Source organism: Embiotoca jacksoni, unplaced genomic scaffold, assembly GCF_022577435.1.
Source record: "Embiotoca jacksoni isolate LCO1_2020_lvr unplaced genomic scaffold, fEmbJac1.0.p SCAF_4, whole genome shotgun sequence".
NCBI classification, from domain to species: Eukaryota; Metazoa; Chordata; class Actinopteri; family Embiotocidae; genus Embiotoca; species Embiotoca jacksoni.
The window spans coordinates 2,715,130-2,734,344 of record NW_027185392.1 but is presented as its reverse complement, the minus strand read 5'-3'; the positions used below and the strand labels follow the sequence as shown (position 1 = coordinate 2,734,344).

The window sequence follows — 19,215 nt, the reverse complement described above, 5'->3', positions numbered from 1 at the left end:
ACAAATCATTGGGTATCTTTCAAATTCAACAATCTTTTCCTTTGCTGCAACTCAACAAGTGAAACGATGAGTCTGTAAAGTTGAGAGTAGGTTTTTCTGAGGTGCAGCATGTGCCCACAAAGTCATCACAATGATTTTATGTTTTGTACTTCACATAAAAACAAACATATCTTAGCAAAGACCCAATTGCATCTAGGCTGGGTATAATAGACAGTGTTTTCTTTCATAATTAGGCTGACTATCTGATGTCAGATTTGTTTTATGTACCTCAGTGATTGGCTGAGTTTCATGCCTCAGGCAGTAACAGTGCTGCAAATTAATTGCACTTAAGCCGAAAAACTGCAAAACTCCCACAAATAATAAACGTTAAAAAGAAAACATTGCATTTCTCTCGTGGAAACGAAACGATATGTGGACTAAAAATAAAATGAAGCAGCTCTGGTGGTGCCTAATTGAGTCCTACTGCTTTAATCCCTGCCACCTGTTTAAATTGTGCACAGCTCCTCTCAGCTGTTACCAAGTTTTTGATAAGTTGAACTCTCACCTCGTGAATGGCTGGTGAGTGCCGACTCCCACATCATGTACATGTTAATTTGCTTTCTGCAGGTTGTGCAGTAAACCCTCTTTTCTCCGGCTCCTCTGAATCCATCGTTTATATTTTTCATTAGTGTGTCATTAAAACGACAGCCTGGCATGTTGCAGTGATAATAAAATCCTCCTGTTGTCTCGTGGCTGGTGAGCAGGTACAATAGTTATGTAGCTACCTTTAACTTGCATGGACATATGGGCTACAACGTCATAAGTATGGAAGTGCGTTCGTGCCACAATTCGCCTGCATTTTTCACGTGTAGCGCGTGTATTGTCAGAGCACGTGACCGCCCTCCTGAGGAGGAGCAAAGGTAGGTAGGTAGGTAGGTATTTACTTTATTAATCCCCGAGGGGAAATTTTTTTCGCTACAGCAGCATACAGAAGCAATAAGATAATAATAGAAATAATAGAATAGAATAGAATAGAATAGAATAGAATAGAAGAAGGAAAACACCCCCAAATATTTCAGCACAAATGTGAATCCAGCTCTGATCCGCAGGAGAAAACAAATATGAAAACGGGATAATTTCATTTCAAATATAATAAGATTAATAAATAAATATAGAAAGATTTTTGATTGACATGAGTGGTTGTGTAGATTGAACACCAGGATATGTTGAAAATCAACCAGTTTACAATCTTTCAGGCACCACTGTACCATCATGGACATGACTGGTCCTGCTACTTTCAGTCCTATATTTGGTGCTGCTACACATCCAGGGCTGGACTGAGTGGACCAACGCACTTTTGGGCCCATACAATTTAATCTATAAACTAATTGATATGTAGAAAAAAAAAAAAAAGTGGGGCCAACGACCGGCCCATGAAATGGCGACAGCAGCCCATTGGTTTATTTTATTTGCTGACACTGAGCGGGCCCAGTCACATCTCTGAATCGACCTCAAACACTGCAGGTCGAAAAAGTTGAAACTGTCGAGGCGGATGTCGCCAAATTGATCCAAATAACCGATATGTTTGCTGCCGGGGCTGCAGGAGCTTCAACATCAGCTGCAGTACTGACACAGTGCAGCAACAGGCACTTAAAGGAGGAGAGTAGAGCCATGAACACTGCAGGCAGAGGAGCAGGAGAGAGACAGGGAGGATGAGGAGGAACAGAGAGAGACAAGGAGGATGAGGAGGAACAGAGAGAGACAGGGAGGATGAAGATGAGGAGGAACAGAGAGAGCAGGAGTAGAGAGACAGGGAGGATGAAGATGAGGAGGAACAGAGAGAGCAGGAGTAGCGAGACAGGGAGGATGAGGAGGGACAGAGAGAGCAGGAGGAGAGAGTAGTCAGAGCCATAAACATTAACAGTCACTTATGAGCCACAATGACGCAGATTACTTTAATCAATGTACAGGTGTGTACACTGAGTCATTTTTCATGGCCCTTCAAATGTAGAAAAACCTTCTTCTTTTATTCTCCTGTGATCACCACAGTCAGTAAAGAGTGACTGATGCATTTATTACTCAGCTTTGCAGTAGGTTTGGGGTATAGTCAAGTTGGTACGCATATTTTAGTGGGCACAAGAATGAACCTGCATTGTGATCTTTTATGCAAGACATTTTTTATATCTTTTTATATGTTCATTTATTGCTAAACTTAACAATAAAACCAAAGCATTTCAGTTGAACATAATTGTATTTTCTTTTTGCCATTTCAAAACTGCTGAAAATGGCAAATTACTGCTGCTGTTATCATCAAATAATCTAAATGAGGTGCCGTGCATGACAACCGATAAGAAATTTGTTTCCTTGTTTAACTTCCTCTTCACTATTCCACTAAGCATGATCACACTTTAATATAAATTCCTTTTAATCCTGATTAAGGCTTTTTATTCAGTAACCAGACTGGAATCATCTCTTAACCAGAAGTTATGTCTGTACGTAAAATGCATTTTAATCAACACAGTGTTGTAACAGCTCTCAGATGTCACAGCAGTCACAGTTTTATCCAAATGAAAAACAATTTGACAAGAATATTTCATTTCTTTGACTTTCACTAATGCTGACATGCAAAGTTTATGTACTGGGTGACCATCTGCTCCATGCCTATACAGGTGGCTCGGTGTTCATCCTGTTGACACTCTGCGATTGTTGGCCAGTACTCAATCCAGGTGGTCTCACCGAGCACATACTGATACCTGATGGGAGCAAAGTAAAAAAAAATACATTTAACTCTTGAATCTGTACACTGAATTTACGTCAGGCTGAAAAATAATAACAGCAAGACATAAGAATCAGATAAATGTACTTGATGTATAATAACAGATAACAGTGAAAAAGTAGAAATGTTTCAATGCTCATGCACACTCATACAAAACCAGATACTTACGTTTGGTTTTCCTCATCTCTGTGAATATCTCTGGATGAGCCCATGATAAGGTAGGTTTTGTCCTCTACCAGACCTAAAGCATCCCTGCAATGCTGATAACCGAGGAACATACGCAGACTACCAAGCGGACCAACATCAATACTTCCTGTAATTAAGAAATCGGAGAAGAGAGAGAGGGATTAAGTACATAGCTTAAGGTGCAATTTAACACATTCCTGCTGGATTCTCACGAGGTCATGAGAGTAAAGACTGAAAAAAAGGAGTAAGAGCTTGCCTACCTATGTCCAAGAGACTAAATCCACCTATCAACACCTGTAAAGCTCACTAATGATCCATTACATGTTTTTCTTTAACCTGTCCTGTTTTAACTGGTGGTTATGTACGACACTATTTCCTGGTTCAGCCCATGAACTTCCTGGTGTCTCTGAAGGCTGCTATCGGTAACTTTTATGTAGCATACAGACAACTGAGTGGTCCCAAAATGTCAATTTCTTCCCTAAAATGGTCGGGATGTTTTGTGTCTACACTAAAGATAAAAAATAAGAAGCCAAAAACTAAATTGCTAAGCTACCTTTATGGCGCTTTAGAAACAGATAGTGTTGAAGTTGTAAAGGTGAGTACCCACCTTCCTTGATGATTTCCACGACCCGCATCATGTAGCTGTCTGAAGACAAACCGTCTGTAATCTTTTCCAGTCTTACTTTGTAAACTGTGGACAGACGAGGTGTAGATTTGAGCTCCCAATCTCTTAAACACACTCACAAACACATCAAATTTTTTGGATAAAAATATAATTCAGCCCATTTTAATTACTTACCAAACTCGATTTTGCTCGTCTCTGTACTCTCACAAACCTTTTCTGTTCGCTGATTATCGTCGATCTGACCCTTCTTCTGCATACTGCAGTTCTCTGGAAATACACAATGGGCACAGGGTGAATGCACAGCTGATGTGTGTAGGTGTGTGAATGCAGCTACTGTATATATCAAAGTCTCAATCCAACAAGTGTGTTGGTCGGTTATTCCCGCTGCTCTGATCCTAGGCAGCAACACAACATCAGCGCTGATGCTTCTTCTCAGCAGATTGCACTCACATGGATGCTGTTATAGACCATAATCTTCCTCAGTAATATTTAAACAGTGTTTTGAAGCACATATCAATCTGCAGTAGATGAAAAGTTGCGTAGCCAATGGAAAAAGACCACACTTACCATGTACATGAAAGGTGATTTTGAAGAGGTCTGTGTGTCTTACTAGTGTCAAAAATTGCTCCGTCGCCTAATTAGGGTTGGGTTACCGAACTTCAATGCTTTTATGGCATCATCCGAATTATTTTGATACTATCCCGTCACAAAGAAAATGCCTTGTGCCTCAGTACTTCACTGCGATACCGAGGCTAGCCACCTTACTACCACGTTTTCTGTCTGAAAGCTTTTGCTAAATTTACACAGGAGCAATTCTCATCAGCGTCAGCGAGCCAATACAGCAAGTTATCGTGCATACAATCATCTACCTAGTGATAGCTTGCATGTGAGGCATTTAGGGTACACTGGTAAGTTGTAGCTACAGAAAATAACTTGGGCTACCCTCTCCCCCCTCTGAACTGCAAGAAAACGAAAGAATTGTATCGTATAGAAAATAATTTTTTCTTAAACTGGATTTTATATAATTGGTAATAAAAATAGCTTTCAGAAACCGCTAGCGAAGCCAAGGTATCTTATGAACACCACTGAGCCTGTGCCCTTCCGCCCACCTCAGCGCAAACAGGTTCATGCAGGAAAACGAAGGTTTATTCTTTCTCCTAACCTCAACGTGGAATACAATATATTACAAAACTGAATGGATTAAGTTGATCGACGATGCAGGATGACCAATGACTAATGCTTTACCTTCCAGCCTACGTCATCAGACATAATGTTGTTTACCTTCAGCACATGTGCACTCCTCCTTTACGCAGAGACGCAGTAGTTGTCCAGCTCTCCTCTTTGGATGGTAGAATTTCACGCAAGGTGTTTCTGCAATGGCAAAGAGAGGTATTTAAAATATTTTGTGCTAAAAATATAAAATGCACGAATGTCTGTTTATCTACTCTGACATCCAAGTCTAAGTCTTGAACCTAAGTGAGGCAGCATATTGTTTTCCGACACTCACGGTCATAGTATTCATAGACAGACACAGCCGCTGGTTGTAAGACGCCCACTTTCATCGTCTGATGGATCCTAAAAGTGATCTCCTCTGGTCGCATGTGAGAAACCTGTGGAGAGATGTTTATCGAACGTGAGATAGACTTAAATAAAACACCAATGCAGACAGAAGAGGGGATGGGAAGAAAAAACGGGTGTCCCACCTTGTCCAGGTAGATGATGAGCGAGCCTTTTTCCGACAGGACGGTGTTCATCTCATATTTTGCGATGGTGCGGGCACGCCCTCCAGACAGCTACACAAACAAAATCACACATCCTCAAGACAACTTCGTAACCACAAACACATCTGGTTTCTCTTCACCATGACCATGTACACTGATGGTTGAACTCTACTGAATGTGAGAATCTGTAGAAGGTCTTACTAAGTCCAGATCATTTGTGTTAACAGTGAAGCCGGTCAGCAAGCCGATATCCAAGATTGACATGGTTGCATCACGGTCCAAGTTCTTATACCTGTACACAGAATGGATGAAAATAACAGCATGAAGAAGATGGAGAGATCCTTTTAGGTCCTTAAAGAGTTTTGATCTTAACAAATACTTATTCTAAATTGGCAGCTGTGGAGTGTAAAGTACTTACAAAACCTTTATTGTCAGCTTGTATATGTCTCCATCGTCACTTATTTTCTCTGCAGAAACAAAGCATTAGTTGTGCATGAGATTATTTGTTTTTCTCATAAAAGCTAAATAGATGACACAAATATAGGCAGAGGAAATGACAACAAATAAACAAAAAGAGAGAGACAGAGGACCTCAACGTTACCTGGGAGGAGCTCCACTGACACGTTAAACTTGTCACAGTCATTCTCCGTTTCTTTCGGCAGAGCATAATACAATGACACCATCTGTCACATAGACAAAAGTATTTTTTTCACATTGCGCTGTGATAAACAAATACGCAAACCACTTGATCATGTTGTGGATATTAGGATAAAAAAATTTTTAAAAAGGCCTTCGGCTTAAAAGAAAACTAAGTACTTACCGTCACCGTTGCTTCTCCTGATCCCGTGGCACTCACCTTCACATCCTGGTTTATTTCATTAATCTGTTGGGATTCAAATTTGTGCACAAACACACATACACTGGGATTAGGACAAAATACAAAAATCCATGTTTTGTCGTGTGAGTGAATGAGAGAGTATGCCCTCACTTTAGATGTTCTCGTGGCATATTGGTTGTTGTTGTTGAAGTTGTACTTTTCAGGCCTTGACCGGCCCGAGAACAAGATGTCCACATTCAGATCATAGTTGGGTTCTTTCGCACTGGCCCAGTACTCTGCTATAGCCTGATACACTATTATAGTAGCCTGGAAAGAGAAAAATGAGGAAGAGAAAGCAAGACAAATGTTGTAAGTCCAGATGCACCTTAAGCAGACGAAAGGTCGAGATGGAAAGAACGTTTTGTGTTACCTGAGTTGATCCATAGCCTCCGCCAACCTTCGCTTGTTTTCTGAACCATCTCACAATAGGTTTGGCATCTTCAAAGGCCTTTATTAACAGAAGGCAAGAAACGGGTTAAAACCTGTGTGGCTGATTGTGCACTGGAGCTTTAAAATAACTAAAAAATAGAGAGAAGTCCTGGTTCTTTTATGGTTTCACTTGAAATTAAAACTTGCCGGTTTTTGAAAACTTACCTTAAGGTTTGTGAATCAGTTTTTCTTTTTCTGGCACAATTAATGTGTAATGAAATGTTTTACCGATTGCAGACTCTGGCTTCAATTTCTCAATGTTTGCTAGCGTTGCTACAACTGTTCGTATCGCTGCATGTAGCTTTACCACTGCCACAATTGTTGGGACTACATATCGAAACAAACACTTGACTTCATCGCATTTAGCCACCCACCCTGGTCGCTTATTGGAAACCATTGTTCGGGTTAAGGTTTGCACAGCCCTTTTGGAGGGCGGACCAATCAGCAACCAGTGTTGGTGGTTAAATGCAATGACATTGAAGTCAACCGTTTTTTTTCTAAGTGTAGTCGCAGCAGTGGTAGAGTTTTGGCCGTGTTCAGGGCATACGGTGGTCAATGCCAACTGGTTAAGAGCTGCTCCAACAGTTCAAAAATATCCCGACATCCTCACCCAATAGGATGCAATGACCGGAAACGTTTCCTTATTGAGCGTGACCGGACCATGAGATATATGACAAATTTCGAGACAGCTGTGAGCAATAGGCGGGAAAGAGCCCGATTGTGAGACTAAGAGATACAAGAAAGCCATCACAAAAAACATCATGTCGGCTCTCATTTTCATCAAATCGATGGTTCATGGTTTTGCAGTTGCTGGCTGTTCAAATCAGTAACACACAATTATAACATGACACTAACAAATCAAAATTTTGAAAAAAAATGTCCTCTTCTGGAGTTTGATTTCCACTCTGTAACGAAGTATATGGTAACGGAGGTGCCTTGAAGTGTTCTGGAAAATGGTCAGTAGTATCTAAAACTGTAAAAAACATTTCACTGACTTATGTTTCCAAACCCTCGACCCTTTTAGTGCGCTAGCATGGATGATGACTCTCTGCTTGTGAAGCACACATATGTTCATAGGTTCTTACCTCGGCTTTGACCAGAGCTAGAAGAGCGTAAGCTGTGGCCTCCAGTGCGTATGTACGGCCCTTAGGTACAGGCCAGTGGGATTTATCTGGAACACACAAATACCTTTTTATTACTAAGCTCTATCTCGAACAAGTTGAATTCAGAAGTAATTCCCCAATCAGGTATTTAATCTTGTAAAAGAAACTAAATGAAAGAGAGAACTTCAACAAATCTTTCTATCCTTGAAAGGTCATTCACAAATGATACAGACAGAAAGACAAAACAGACACTAATAAGAGTAAAATATCAGATGTTTGGTTTTTAACATCAACAAATCTTTCAGGTAAAGATACCATGACGTAACAAGAATTGCGAAACACTTTACATGTCAGCGTCGACAACCTTCGTAAGCGAGACGCTATTTCTAAATTATGTCAGACATATCTTTAGCATTTTGGTGCTGACGTTTCTTGTTTCCCACGTTCCCTGAGCTAAAATGACCAAACCAACATGTCAGTCTGGTCCTGGAAAACCTTTATATTGCAATTATCGGTAAATGTGTAATATTATATGCTGAGAATATTTGTGTTTGAAGGAACCTGGGGAAGCAAAATTGTTGAGGATATTCTTCTGCAGTTTGTTTTCATTGGCCAGAGCGTATGATGTCATAGCAACGGCGTAAGGGTTGGTGAGGGTGGGCAGGCGCTTCTCCAGGTAGGACACCGCTTTGTCTATACTGCCTGGCAGACTCTGGATGGGAAAATAAAGAAATTAAAGAAGGAAGAAAATAGAATGATGATTGATCAGCAAACCTGACACTCACCATGAGCTATCAGTGCGAACATAAAAATCTGTGCTTGTTCAGGAGGTTTGTAGCATTTATTCGTCTTTGTCTTATGAGCCAAACTGAGCCTGCTTATTTACAGTTAATATTGGGGTTTGGGGTAGAGATGTTATTCTCAAAAACGGACGACTCGACCTTCCAAAACAGAGTAAACACACCAACACTCGTGTCACCACAACAAACGAGGCTTTGTAATGTCACACTCGTATCAGAGAGGTTTTTATAGCCTCATCACTCGATCCCTGTTGGAGGAACCAACATGCTGGTCTTTGGTAGTTCTTCCAGCAGGTATGTTACTGCCAATCAAGTTATTGATGTACAGGCCAAATTATTCATTTTCATCAAATACTAATAAATGAAAGCAGTGAAACCGTTTAAATGTGGTTTCGTGGGATTTAATTCTTGCATGCAGATACAATACCAAAGATTGCCGGTCAAATGCTTCCATTTGAATATTTCAGACACTTGGAAACAATAATGTCAGCACAAGTGAACTTTTCCCAACGCCTCCACACAATTGTTAGCACGGCCCTTTGACAGACTTTCTATCTACAACAGTAATCAAGTGTTTCTTTTAAGGTTACGTTCGAAAAAGCCTTTTATTTGGTTACTTTATCAGATGTGTCCTGATGTTTGTGGTGGGAGCCTTTACACTCCCCCAGCAAACATTCCTTAAGGCACTGTTTCATTCGTGATTACATCAGTTAGTTCTTGCTCTGAAAGCTCTGAAAAACAGTTGAAATAAATCTGATTTTACATATTTCCTTATTTAGAATGTAAAGACTAACCAGCTCTACATTGCAATACGATAAGTAAATAAAGAAATAAAAGAGGCGAGGAGAAAACAGTGCATGCAGGGAGATACTCACATTAACAGTGGTGGCACATGTTGAGCGTGCCTCCTGCAGGGCAATCAGGCAGAAGGCCGTCATGGAGGCGTCTGAATCTGTGCCTTGCACATCCCCCTGCACATGAATACGCAAACATGTCAGCGTTCATCATTGCTGTCAACAGAAGAATCATCTTTATATTTGAGAGGATTGTCATTGGCATGCAATTGCTTTCATCTTGATTCGTTATTTTTGTGGAGTACTGGTGTCAACGAAATCAGTGCACGCACAATCATCTCTCCGTGGATTACGCTTCCAAGTTCTTTAAACAAGCCGTCGGGTTGCTGCGTGCTGAGAATGAGATACTTGATGGCGTCACAGATAATGTGGCTTTGCACTGCCACCAAATTACGGGACATGGAAAACACCTTGGCAACGTAGGCCGTCAGCCTTACAGAGGAGAGGAGAGGGTACAATAGTTTAGTTTCATTTATTTACACATAAAACACATCCATACACAGAAGGTAAAGTAGGATGTGCAAAACATTTAGTTTGAACTAATGGATGTTTGGGTGCCTCACCAGGTGCTACTTTGGCGGTGTAGCCACACTGCAAAAGAGCCATCCTTTTTACGGTAAGCCAACTGATTTGCGTAGCCTGGACAAAACAAAAAAACAGAAGTGTTTTACTGACTGAGGCTCAGCTGATCCATTGGAAGACATTTTGAGGAGGCCTTTAAACTGAGCTCCATGTTAAAATGTCCTTTTTTTTTTGTAATGTCTTTGAAATGATTCAGATCTGCTATCTGTTCTTACAAAGGCATCTGTTTTAGCTTACCTTTTTCTATGTGTTTTATGGCTTCGTCACGTCTCTGGAATCCCACAGTTTCCCACTGGTGGGTTTTGTCCAAATACGTGGCAGCAATGACAGGCAGGGTCATGTGGATCATGTTCTGCTCTCCACAGCCTCCGGGCTGGCGAATCAGACTGCCCATAGAGTTCCCGCTAACAGCTTCCTCCACCAGTGTAGATACTTGTTCTCTCCCTACATGCGCACACATAGACACAAACCAAAATGTTTATTCATTTACAGGACGGAACAAACGAAGATGCAAAGGTCCGCAGGGAAAACAAAAACAATTTAATCCAAATAGAGCTCATTGTACAGGCACAGTATTACATAACTGACCCGAATAAAACAATATCTCTCACCTGTCACGGATATATGTGTGCTTGTAGGTGCGCTTGGAACCAAACCGTTCTTGGGAATTCCACTGTTGATGATTTCTTCTTGTTTACCACCTTAAGGGAGAAACCGTTTTAAAGTAGGGGGATCAGTATGTAAGTGATAAAAACAATATTACTAACAAGCGATAATGTAGCTAGTTAATGTGTAAACCTACCTATGCCTTTCACAGTGGGATTTATAATTATTGTCTGAGGAGATTTAATCAGTACGCCTTTAGGCTGGAAAAACAAAAGTGAAGACAAACATTCGAAATCACAAGTAGGACTGTCACATACATGAAATTTTACTTGACGTTTAACTCTCAAACGAATAATTGGTGTTAACAATTTAATTGTCTTTTTTCTCTCAATTCTATGCCACTATTGAAGTTTCACCTAATCATAGTTGAATATTACACCGTATGACTAAGAAGAGTAATTTATTGGCATCGAACATTGGACCATGTACTTGTAAATAAAAACTGCATTTCTGTTTGCAGAACCATGATCATTTCCTTGAACGTCGCAGTTATCTCTTTGCCTTAACCTCGAGAAACATGGTAACCATAAAACGGATTTGATTGAGCAGTCATGGAAGGCAGGGGTAAATGAAATCGTCCTGCCCATAGTGGCTTCACATCAGAAAGCGTTTCTGCATGTCGTTTTACATAAACAACATAATAAAGCAAACAGAGTCCGTCTCTCTTACCACCACCCGCAGCATCTTCCTGATTCCATCGTTGGTTGAAGAGTCCCTTACAGCTGCTTTGACCTCAATGTAGCGTGATCCCTCCTTCATTGGAATAATGATGAAGGGTACAGACCGTGTTGTGAGGGCCCCGACTCTGACTTCCTGACGATACCGTCCAAGTTTGGAGGCTGCACTGCACACATGCTCCTCCCCAATCAGCTCCACACGCACCTTGAAAACCACAAAGACGGAGGAATTGACCGAGACACGTGTGGTTCATCCAATAGAGAATATGAAGATCCCAGAAAGATGATCAGATGCTCAGGAAATATATTTACTATTATGAGCATTTATAGATATTTCCTTTCAAGTTTGTCAATTTCAGATACTCTGTCTTTAGAATAACAACATTATTCATCTCTTAGATAAGAATGTACAATTAATATTTAAAAAAGGATCGCAATCATCAGTTTTAGTTGATGATTATCCAGCAATTCTAAGAATTTTTTGCCTCACATTCTGTTCCAGTCCAATGTTTACTGCAAATTTGGACTTACTCTGATAGTATTAGGGGTGTAGTTGTGGAGGATCGCCCTAATTTCTATCTGCTCCCCATTGACAGCAGAGTACGGCAGCCTGAGATCAATGAAGAAGTCCTTCCGCACAATAACTTCCAACGATTCACCAACGCAGATTCCTTAAAGATGACAGACAGAAAAAAAAACATGGGATGAGAATAAGAAAAAGAAAAAAAAAAAAAAAAAAAAAAGAAGGTGTAAAGGGCGGTAGAAGCACAACTAAAATACGAGTCCGATTTTTAGTTGATGAATCCTCACCGTGAGTCCTTGACAGACTAATGCCAGTGAACTGCCAGGTAGTGATTGAGTCTTGCAAAGGAAAGCTTTTCTGATATGACGTGGAATCACTGAAACACAGAAAAGTGTTACCTCTGAGAGTTGAGCGGCAGCTTTAGATGCCTATGATTTAATGTATTAAAAGTATCAGTGTATTTTTATTTTTTTTGACAGCTCTCAGTTTACTCACCAGTTAGGTATTTCTGGTGGGCAAGTGGGCAGTTGAATGTCTGTCCACAACCAACTTTCAGGGAAATTGGTGCGAGAAGCGATTTCATTGCTGTCTGTGTAGCTGTTGTCATCTACCTCACCTAAAGTGTCATCAAAAATGGAATCGATTTATATATTTCAGAACAACCAGTATGAGCACGGATAACCACCACCCATCCCTTGTTTCCGTCTCTTACTTCGAGCCAGTTGGAGGAGGTCCTCCTTTGTATCAGCTCGCGCGGCCTCCATCTGTTTGCAGCAGTACACAAAGGCCTCGACGCAGGCAGGACCGTCCACGATGTACTCACTGCGCCTCTCGCAGGAGTACGAAATGGGGGGGGTCTTCAAGCCATCCATACAGCACTCACGTTGTAATTTGTCTTCGTATTTACTTCCTGGAAAGAGAGAGGGTTGTGTAGGAAGGAATGAGGGGAGAAGTCATGCTGTACGGAAGTAGGAAAAATGCACCAAAAAAAAAGTCTAAATGAAACTTTTTAAATAGAGCAATTTAGAAAACTGAAATTGTTCTTTAAGACAAAGCTATAAAGCTAAAATAGTTTCCGTCTTTCCACCTATAAATAACCTGGCAAAGGTAAAGCTTGTGATACTTGGAAAAAAATGACCAAATAAGTGGTTACTGAGTAGTTCAGAGCTGCGATTCTTACCTAAGGTGGCTGTGACCTCCATTACAGTCGGGGCTCGTCTCCGCCTGCTGGGGACCTGGCATTTCAATTCTGGAAAGGCAACGCAGACTTGATCTTCACCAGAAAAACAGCAAGCTTGGATCTATACTTGAGTTTTGCATGACATAAACGGCAAGAAAATGATCTATAATTGCACCCCATATTTGTTGGACTGTGATCAGCTCGTACAGCTATCACCACGGTGGGCTGTTGTAATCAAATTGGAAATGCTTCAAAGTTGTGTTACTCTTAATACTAAAATATTAAAACATACATCATCTCACTGCCTCTTAGTGGCATGTGGCAGATAATCTTGTCTTTATATGCCTGGAATTTAAGATATGTCGTGCATTGATGGTTGCCTGCTCCAAAACAAAGTAAGACTTTGCAGCAGCGTTGAAAATTTTATTTAAACGAGTAACTGTCCAATTGACAGCAGGACAGTTGCGCTTGAATGTTGTCTTGGTGATGAATAAGAAAACCCCTGTATTTTGAAACCACTTTTCCCAATTATTGTCACTTCATGGGTCCAACATTGAAGCCTAAAGAAGAGCATGTTCTGGGAAAGATTTGCTCATTTGACAAAAGGTTGAAGCAGTTGCTTCACCTTTGGCCTAGCCGGCCTCACCTTGACCCAGGCGCCAATGGATGGGATTAGATTATTATAAGGAGGGAAAAGAACTGGATTAAATACGGTGCGATCAAAAAGTTCAGAGACTGTTCTGGTTGCGTACGAACGGAGTTGAGCACGGTAATGTGCATTAAGTAGAGGGAGGGAAGCTATAACTTTGGTGAGGAAGTATTCCAAGTTGTGTCGCCTGATCAACATCGGCTCCATGTGCATCATTGGGTGTTTCTGAACTTTTTGATTGACCCTCACAGTATGGCGCTTCGGGGTAGTTCAGGCCGGCTCGGAGTCTGTCACGGGTCCCTTCCCTGTCCAATCGTACAAAAGCTTCAGTCCGCCCTTCCCGATTGGTGCGCTTTAAATCCGTGCACCGTTCATGCACTCCGCCCACTCCACGCTCTACACATCACTCTTCAACAACAACAACTATGGAACCGCCAAAAATCTCTGTTTATTGTGTCCATTCATTCAAAGTTGTGAATTTCATTTAAAAGGTGCGAATATCAGGCTCTGCCAGCGGGGGGGGGTTTGTGATCTCAGAATTGGTCCGTGTCCTGCTTGCTCAGACCGTTCTAGAGCATCACTCGTGCAGAGTCCCCGCCAACAAAAAGTATGCACATCTTTAATAAATGGTTAAACTTGACGCAGTGTCCTGACTGAACTACAGTAAAGTGGCCTCACGTTGTCTGTAAGGAGTTCCAGAAGAGTATCTTTGGTGGAGCGTTGGCTTGTTTGACAGGTGACAAAGCAAATTCATTTGTGTGTAGGGAGGCTGTGGCTCAGATGGTTGCCTACTCATCGTAAGGTTGGTGGTTCAATACCCACTTGCACCTTGGGCAAGACACTGAACTGTTTACTCAGAGAGGGACAGTTGGAGAAAGTCTCAGTGAAGAGTGAAGTGGTGTCACCTGTCCTGTATGGTGTCCCAGAAGTGGTGTCGGTGTCAAACAGCAGACCAGCATCGTAGAACACACTCATACTGTCCTTCCCTCCACCTGGTGTGCAGCCCGTGTCGTACTTCTCTACGATGTCCCAAACCTGAACAGGCCAGAAATACAAAGAGATGAGGCTGTGGGTTACAGGATGTCAGTCAAAACAGTCATATCTGTAAACTCATACAACAGCTCTGATCAACTTTAGTGTGCTTTAATCTGTACTTCAGGCATACTGAAAAGTGAAAAAAAAAAAAATATGTGCAATTTATTTAATGTAGCTTTTTTTTAAATATTCAAAGATTAAATTAATTGCCTTTTTCTGGGTGAGCCTGTGCTTGTTGTTGAGGACGTAGACTCCTTTGTCAACTGCCACCAGTCCCACTTTGGCTCCTGGATCTCCTTTGACTTTCAGACCAAACATCTTGCGAGGCTCATAAGATGGAGAAGGTCTCATTGGTTCCAGCTTCAGCTAAATGTGAAGGGAAAAGATATGAATGAGACAAGCAGATTTATACTTGGGAATAAAGTTAAAAAAAAGACAAATATTTCCTTGATATGATTAACATTTGTGCGTTATATGCATGTCCGAGATTCCCTTTGCTACATCACGTGTTGTGTCTCTCACCAAGCCCATGCAGGAGTCTTGCACATCCACCCACACTGAGTCTGATACCACTTCATTTTCATTTGTATGGTAGTAGGCTATGATGCGGAAGGACGGCAGCATTTCTTTGGTGATGGGTTCATTCAGGGAAATCAGAACTTGGCCTCTTGTCCTGTAACGCCCCGATTTCACCAGCTGACCTCTGCTCAGGATCTGGGGACACAGATTTACACATCAGTACTTGAATATATACACTATATATCATAGTACAATAGTTGCATACGTGCACACACGCACTGGTACAAAACATCTCTCACCAGGTATGTGATGTCATGTTCGTTATTTGACTGCCTGTTTAAGTTGAGGTTGATTTTCAGGTTGTATCCTATTTTCAGCTCAGCTGTGTTCACACCTGCAGAAATAATGTGTCACGTTGAGCGCTAAAAAAATGTGCACACACATCCAACATCACCAGCTTTTTTTGTTTTTTACTATCTGATGTTATTTAAGGATTCTCCTTACCTATGTGGATGTAATTGTTGTTTTTGGTGGTGTATGGGAGAGCTGTCATGGAGGCTGACGCCTGCCTCTCAAGTAAAATATCTGCATCATTGGTCCTTGCCTGTAATTAAAGTCGCCCACATGTAAGCATACACAAATAATACATGAAAAGTATCAAGTGTATCTCATTCTGTCCTGTTGGAGCCAAGGGGCAGACAGATATCTTGGTCATGTGACTACAGTATATGCATTAGTAACATACTGTGCAGTACATGCGTGAGCAGCACAACCAAAACAATGAGCTAAATGAAGCTAAAAATATGCCTTAACCTTACAAACTGTAGAAGTGTATACTGATTCTGACAGACTGTTGACTCGGCATGTCTACAAACGTTCCCGCAAAATTCCGAATTACATTCAGTGACAGCTGAGTTACATTCATAGTATACTTACGGTGATTGTGAGAGTGTTCCGGTTTGCCACTGTATTGACGCTAAGCCTTGCCATGCCATTGGCTGCAGTGGAGCCGCGCACCTCATCAAGACTGACCACCCCTGGAACAATTGCTGCAGGACTGACTATCACTGGAACACCTTCTGCAGGACTGCCATCTGGATTCAAAACTTCAATCTGCCATTGAAGAAAAAAAAAAAATCTAATGAAACCACATCTAACTGTCTTATTAAAACACATCTTAAGGGTGATTCAATGCTATTAGGTTAGTTTTTCTGCATACAGCACTTGGTGTGAATTACAAATTCTTATTCTTGGACTATAGTTTCATCATAATAAACATCTGTGTTTTGAAAGAGAGATCTTCGTGTGGTGAAATGTTTTCTGTAAAGTATTGGAAGTGGAAATGTAACCGTACTTTCACTGTCAAACTATAAATATGGATTTGTGCTTTACCGCAACATCAAACGACATTCCCGGTTTGAAATATTTGGGAGTTCTTTTGAAGTGGATGGTGTAGGGCGACGTGACAATCTGGATACTTCTCAATTCTGCCTCCACCATTTCACTACCTGCAGCATAATACAGGAAAAACAAAAACATGCAAACACAAAATGATTCCCTTCTTCTTCGATACAGAAAAACAGGTGCCTGCTCACTTCTGACATACATACAGTTATTATGTTTTTCTTTTCACCTCTGGTTTTGGTTTGGAAAGTTTGAGTCAGTATGATTCACGCGTGATCAAACATACTTGACGGGCACGAACACACAGATTCTCTTTCTTACCGCTCTCTGTCATCACACTGACGGCTACAAATATGGAGTCCCCCACAAGTTCGAGGATGTTCGGGACGGTCTCTGTGATGTGCTCCTTCTTCAGTGTGACCTGTCCAATTCCTCTATTAATCTAATGCAAAATGAAAAAGAAATGGATCTTAAATGGATACAGTAATACAGTCCACCAGCAGTAAGAGGTACTTATTTTCTCATGTCAGCATGGCTTAATCTTAACATCCCCCATCTTGACTATTTTTAAATAACATAAGTATAAATTTGTGCTCACCGGCAATCTCTGAAGAGAACTTTGAAAGCTTGTCTTTTTACCATCCCGGACAACACCAAATACCACAAAGGCTTTCCCATCCACCTCTTCACCAAACAGATACCTAAAACCCCAAAAGAAAGACATGTTTAAATCCAACGATGAAATAAAACAGGACAATTAAAAAATACGTAATGACAACAAATACTATATCGTCTGAAACCCTCATTATTTTTTCTTACAATTAATCTACCAGTCAGACCTGGTCTCTAAATCCACAAAACCTCCACATACGTAGCTCTGATGTTGACGGTGAGCTGCTTGCTGTCCACGTAGAAGAAGGATTCCAAGGGTGTCAGTGTGACTTCAAAACTGGGAAGCACTACAAAATTAAGAAAAATGAAAATGTATGTGTATGTCCTATCAGGTAAAAAAGTGAGTGAATGCTGTTCTGGTTTAAATAAAGTGCAGGTAATGGGGGGCTTACCATATTCTTTGACCTCAAAATCTGCAGTAAAGCTCTGCTGTAAGTTGCTCTGGAACTTCGCCACCACCTTCCACATTCCAAAACTACACACACACACACACACACACACACACACACACACAGGAACACACATTTCAATAATCAACACAAATCTGTAAATATTCTTTAAATTTAGAGATGGAAGAATTCAGACTTCAGAGTAGTTATTTATATCTCACGTAAAAGATTGACTGTTTATACTCTGATAGCGAGTAGTGTCAACAGAAACACACAACTAAGAAAGGTTAAAGTTTTGAGGCTAGCAGGCACTCGTGGATTAGATAGATAGATAGATAGATAGATAGATAGATAGATAGATAGATAGATAGATAGATAGATAGATAGATAGATAGATAGATAGATAGATAGATAGATAGATAGATAGATAGATAGATAGATAGATAGATAGATAGATAGATAGATAGATAGATTGATAGATAGATAGATAGATAGATAGATAGATAGATAGATAGATAGATAGATAGATAGATAATAGGGTATCCTATAAATTTGAAATATCATTGTAAAACTCAGAGGAAACAAACTTTAAGAAAACATACGACATTTTCGGAAATAGTAAGGGATAGTACCAGACAAGCTTTGCAGTACAGTCCGTGCATTACAGTGCATTATATTGTTCTATAACGTGACTACATAAGAACAAGTGGCACAGCATATAGAATCAAATGAAACCTATTGTGAATTGACACAGAGGCTACGGCTAACTTGGATTTCGTCTCCCTATTTTACACATCGGGAAATTGTTCCTGAGCTTCAGAATTTCTGTTGTTTCTGTCACTAGGTAACATCACAGCTAAACAGGAAGGGGTTCGTAACGCTCGGCCAGAAGTTTTATAATCACGACAAGTTTTAAAACCAAGAAAGTTTCAATGATTGCTATCAGTCTCAAGGACACAGAGTTGATAAGCATTCTGCTACACCTCCGTGTCCAGTGGAAATGAGGTTACATAGCACTTTTTCTCTCACATCCACAGATTTAAGGCTGCATTACCAAACGGGCAAAATGGGCAAACACCCAGGGGACCCCAGAGACCCTGGAGATATTTTTGGTTTAGTAGCCATCCAAATTAATGGCAAATTAATTAGTTGTATATGAATGCCAGACTTCAAATTACCTAAGATTAATTATATAGTTAAAAAAAATTTGAAATGTATTTTATACTTGTAAATACACTTAATGTTTTTAGGATATCATTGTTTTAAAGTACATTTTGTTACCCATGTTAAAATGTAAATTCAAATAAAAATGTAAGTAAAACAAAATACTCACCTAGCAATATTAGGGAGTTGGTAATCTCCAGAGTGCATGCCTGATTTCAGAGAGACTGGATCAACTTGTAAAATAATGCCTTCAGGGGTCTGAAAATAAATAATATTCGCCAGGCATTTACCACAACCACAACCTTTTCATTTCTTTAAGCTTTTTTTTTTTTTTTTTCTGTTTTTCTGAAGCAGCTGCAAGTGTGCAACTTAACCACTAGAAGGGCACATCTATTTTTATCGTGA

General features: G+C 40.5%; 1 protein-coding gene across 2 annotated transcripts; it reads right to left on the bottom strand.

Annotated features, from left to right (window-relative positions):
* Positions 1–2,463: 2,463 nt before the first annotated feature.
* Positions 2,464–19,063, bottom strand: LOC138209642 (complement C3-like). Of its 2 annotated transcripts, XM_069168351.1 has the most exons (39): positions 18,980–19,063; positions 17,650–17,732; positions 17,457–17,544; positions 17,184–17,286; positions 16,907–17,027; positions 16,574–16,689; positions 16,118–16,294; positions 15,686–15,785; positions 15,481–15,575; positions 15,185–15,376; positions 14,873–15,028; positions 14,533–14,662; positions 12,979–13,047; positions 12,511–12,708; positions 12,294–12,414; positions 12,086–12,174; positions 11,807–11,946; positions 11,268–11,480; positions 10,735–10,798; positions 10,544–10,633; positions 10,170–10,376; positions 9,914–9,989; positions 9,623–9,782; positions 9,372–9,467; positions 8,258–8,408; positions 7,679–7,764; positions 6,535–6,612; positions 6,276–6,431; positions 6,108–6,170; positions 5,889–5,970; positions 5,706–5,754; positions 5,489–5,579; positions 5,270–5,359; positions 5,074–5,176; positions 4,848–4,937; positions 3,741–3,833; positions 3,549–3,632; positions 2,924–3,068; positions 2,464–2,732 (listed from the first exon to the last, which is right to left on the bottom strand). In XM_069168351.1, the coding sequence occupies exons 1-39, from the start codon at positions 19,015–19,017 to the stop codon at positions 2,591–2,593; spliced, it is 4,425 nt and encodes a 1,474-aa protein (XP_069024452.1). In that variant the 5' UTR covers positions 19,018–19,063; the 3' UTR covers positions 2,464–2,590. The 2 variants fall into 2 exon arrangements, with proteins under 2 accessions (XP_069024452.1, XP_069024451.1); XM_069168350.1 differs by having other exon boundaries at positions 5,074–5,359.
* Positions 19,064–19,215: the final 152 nt, after the last annotated feature.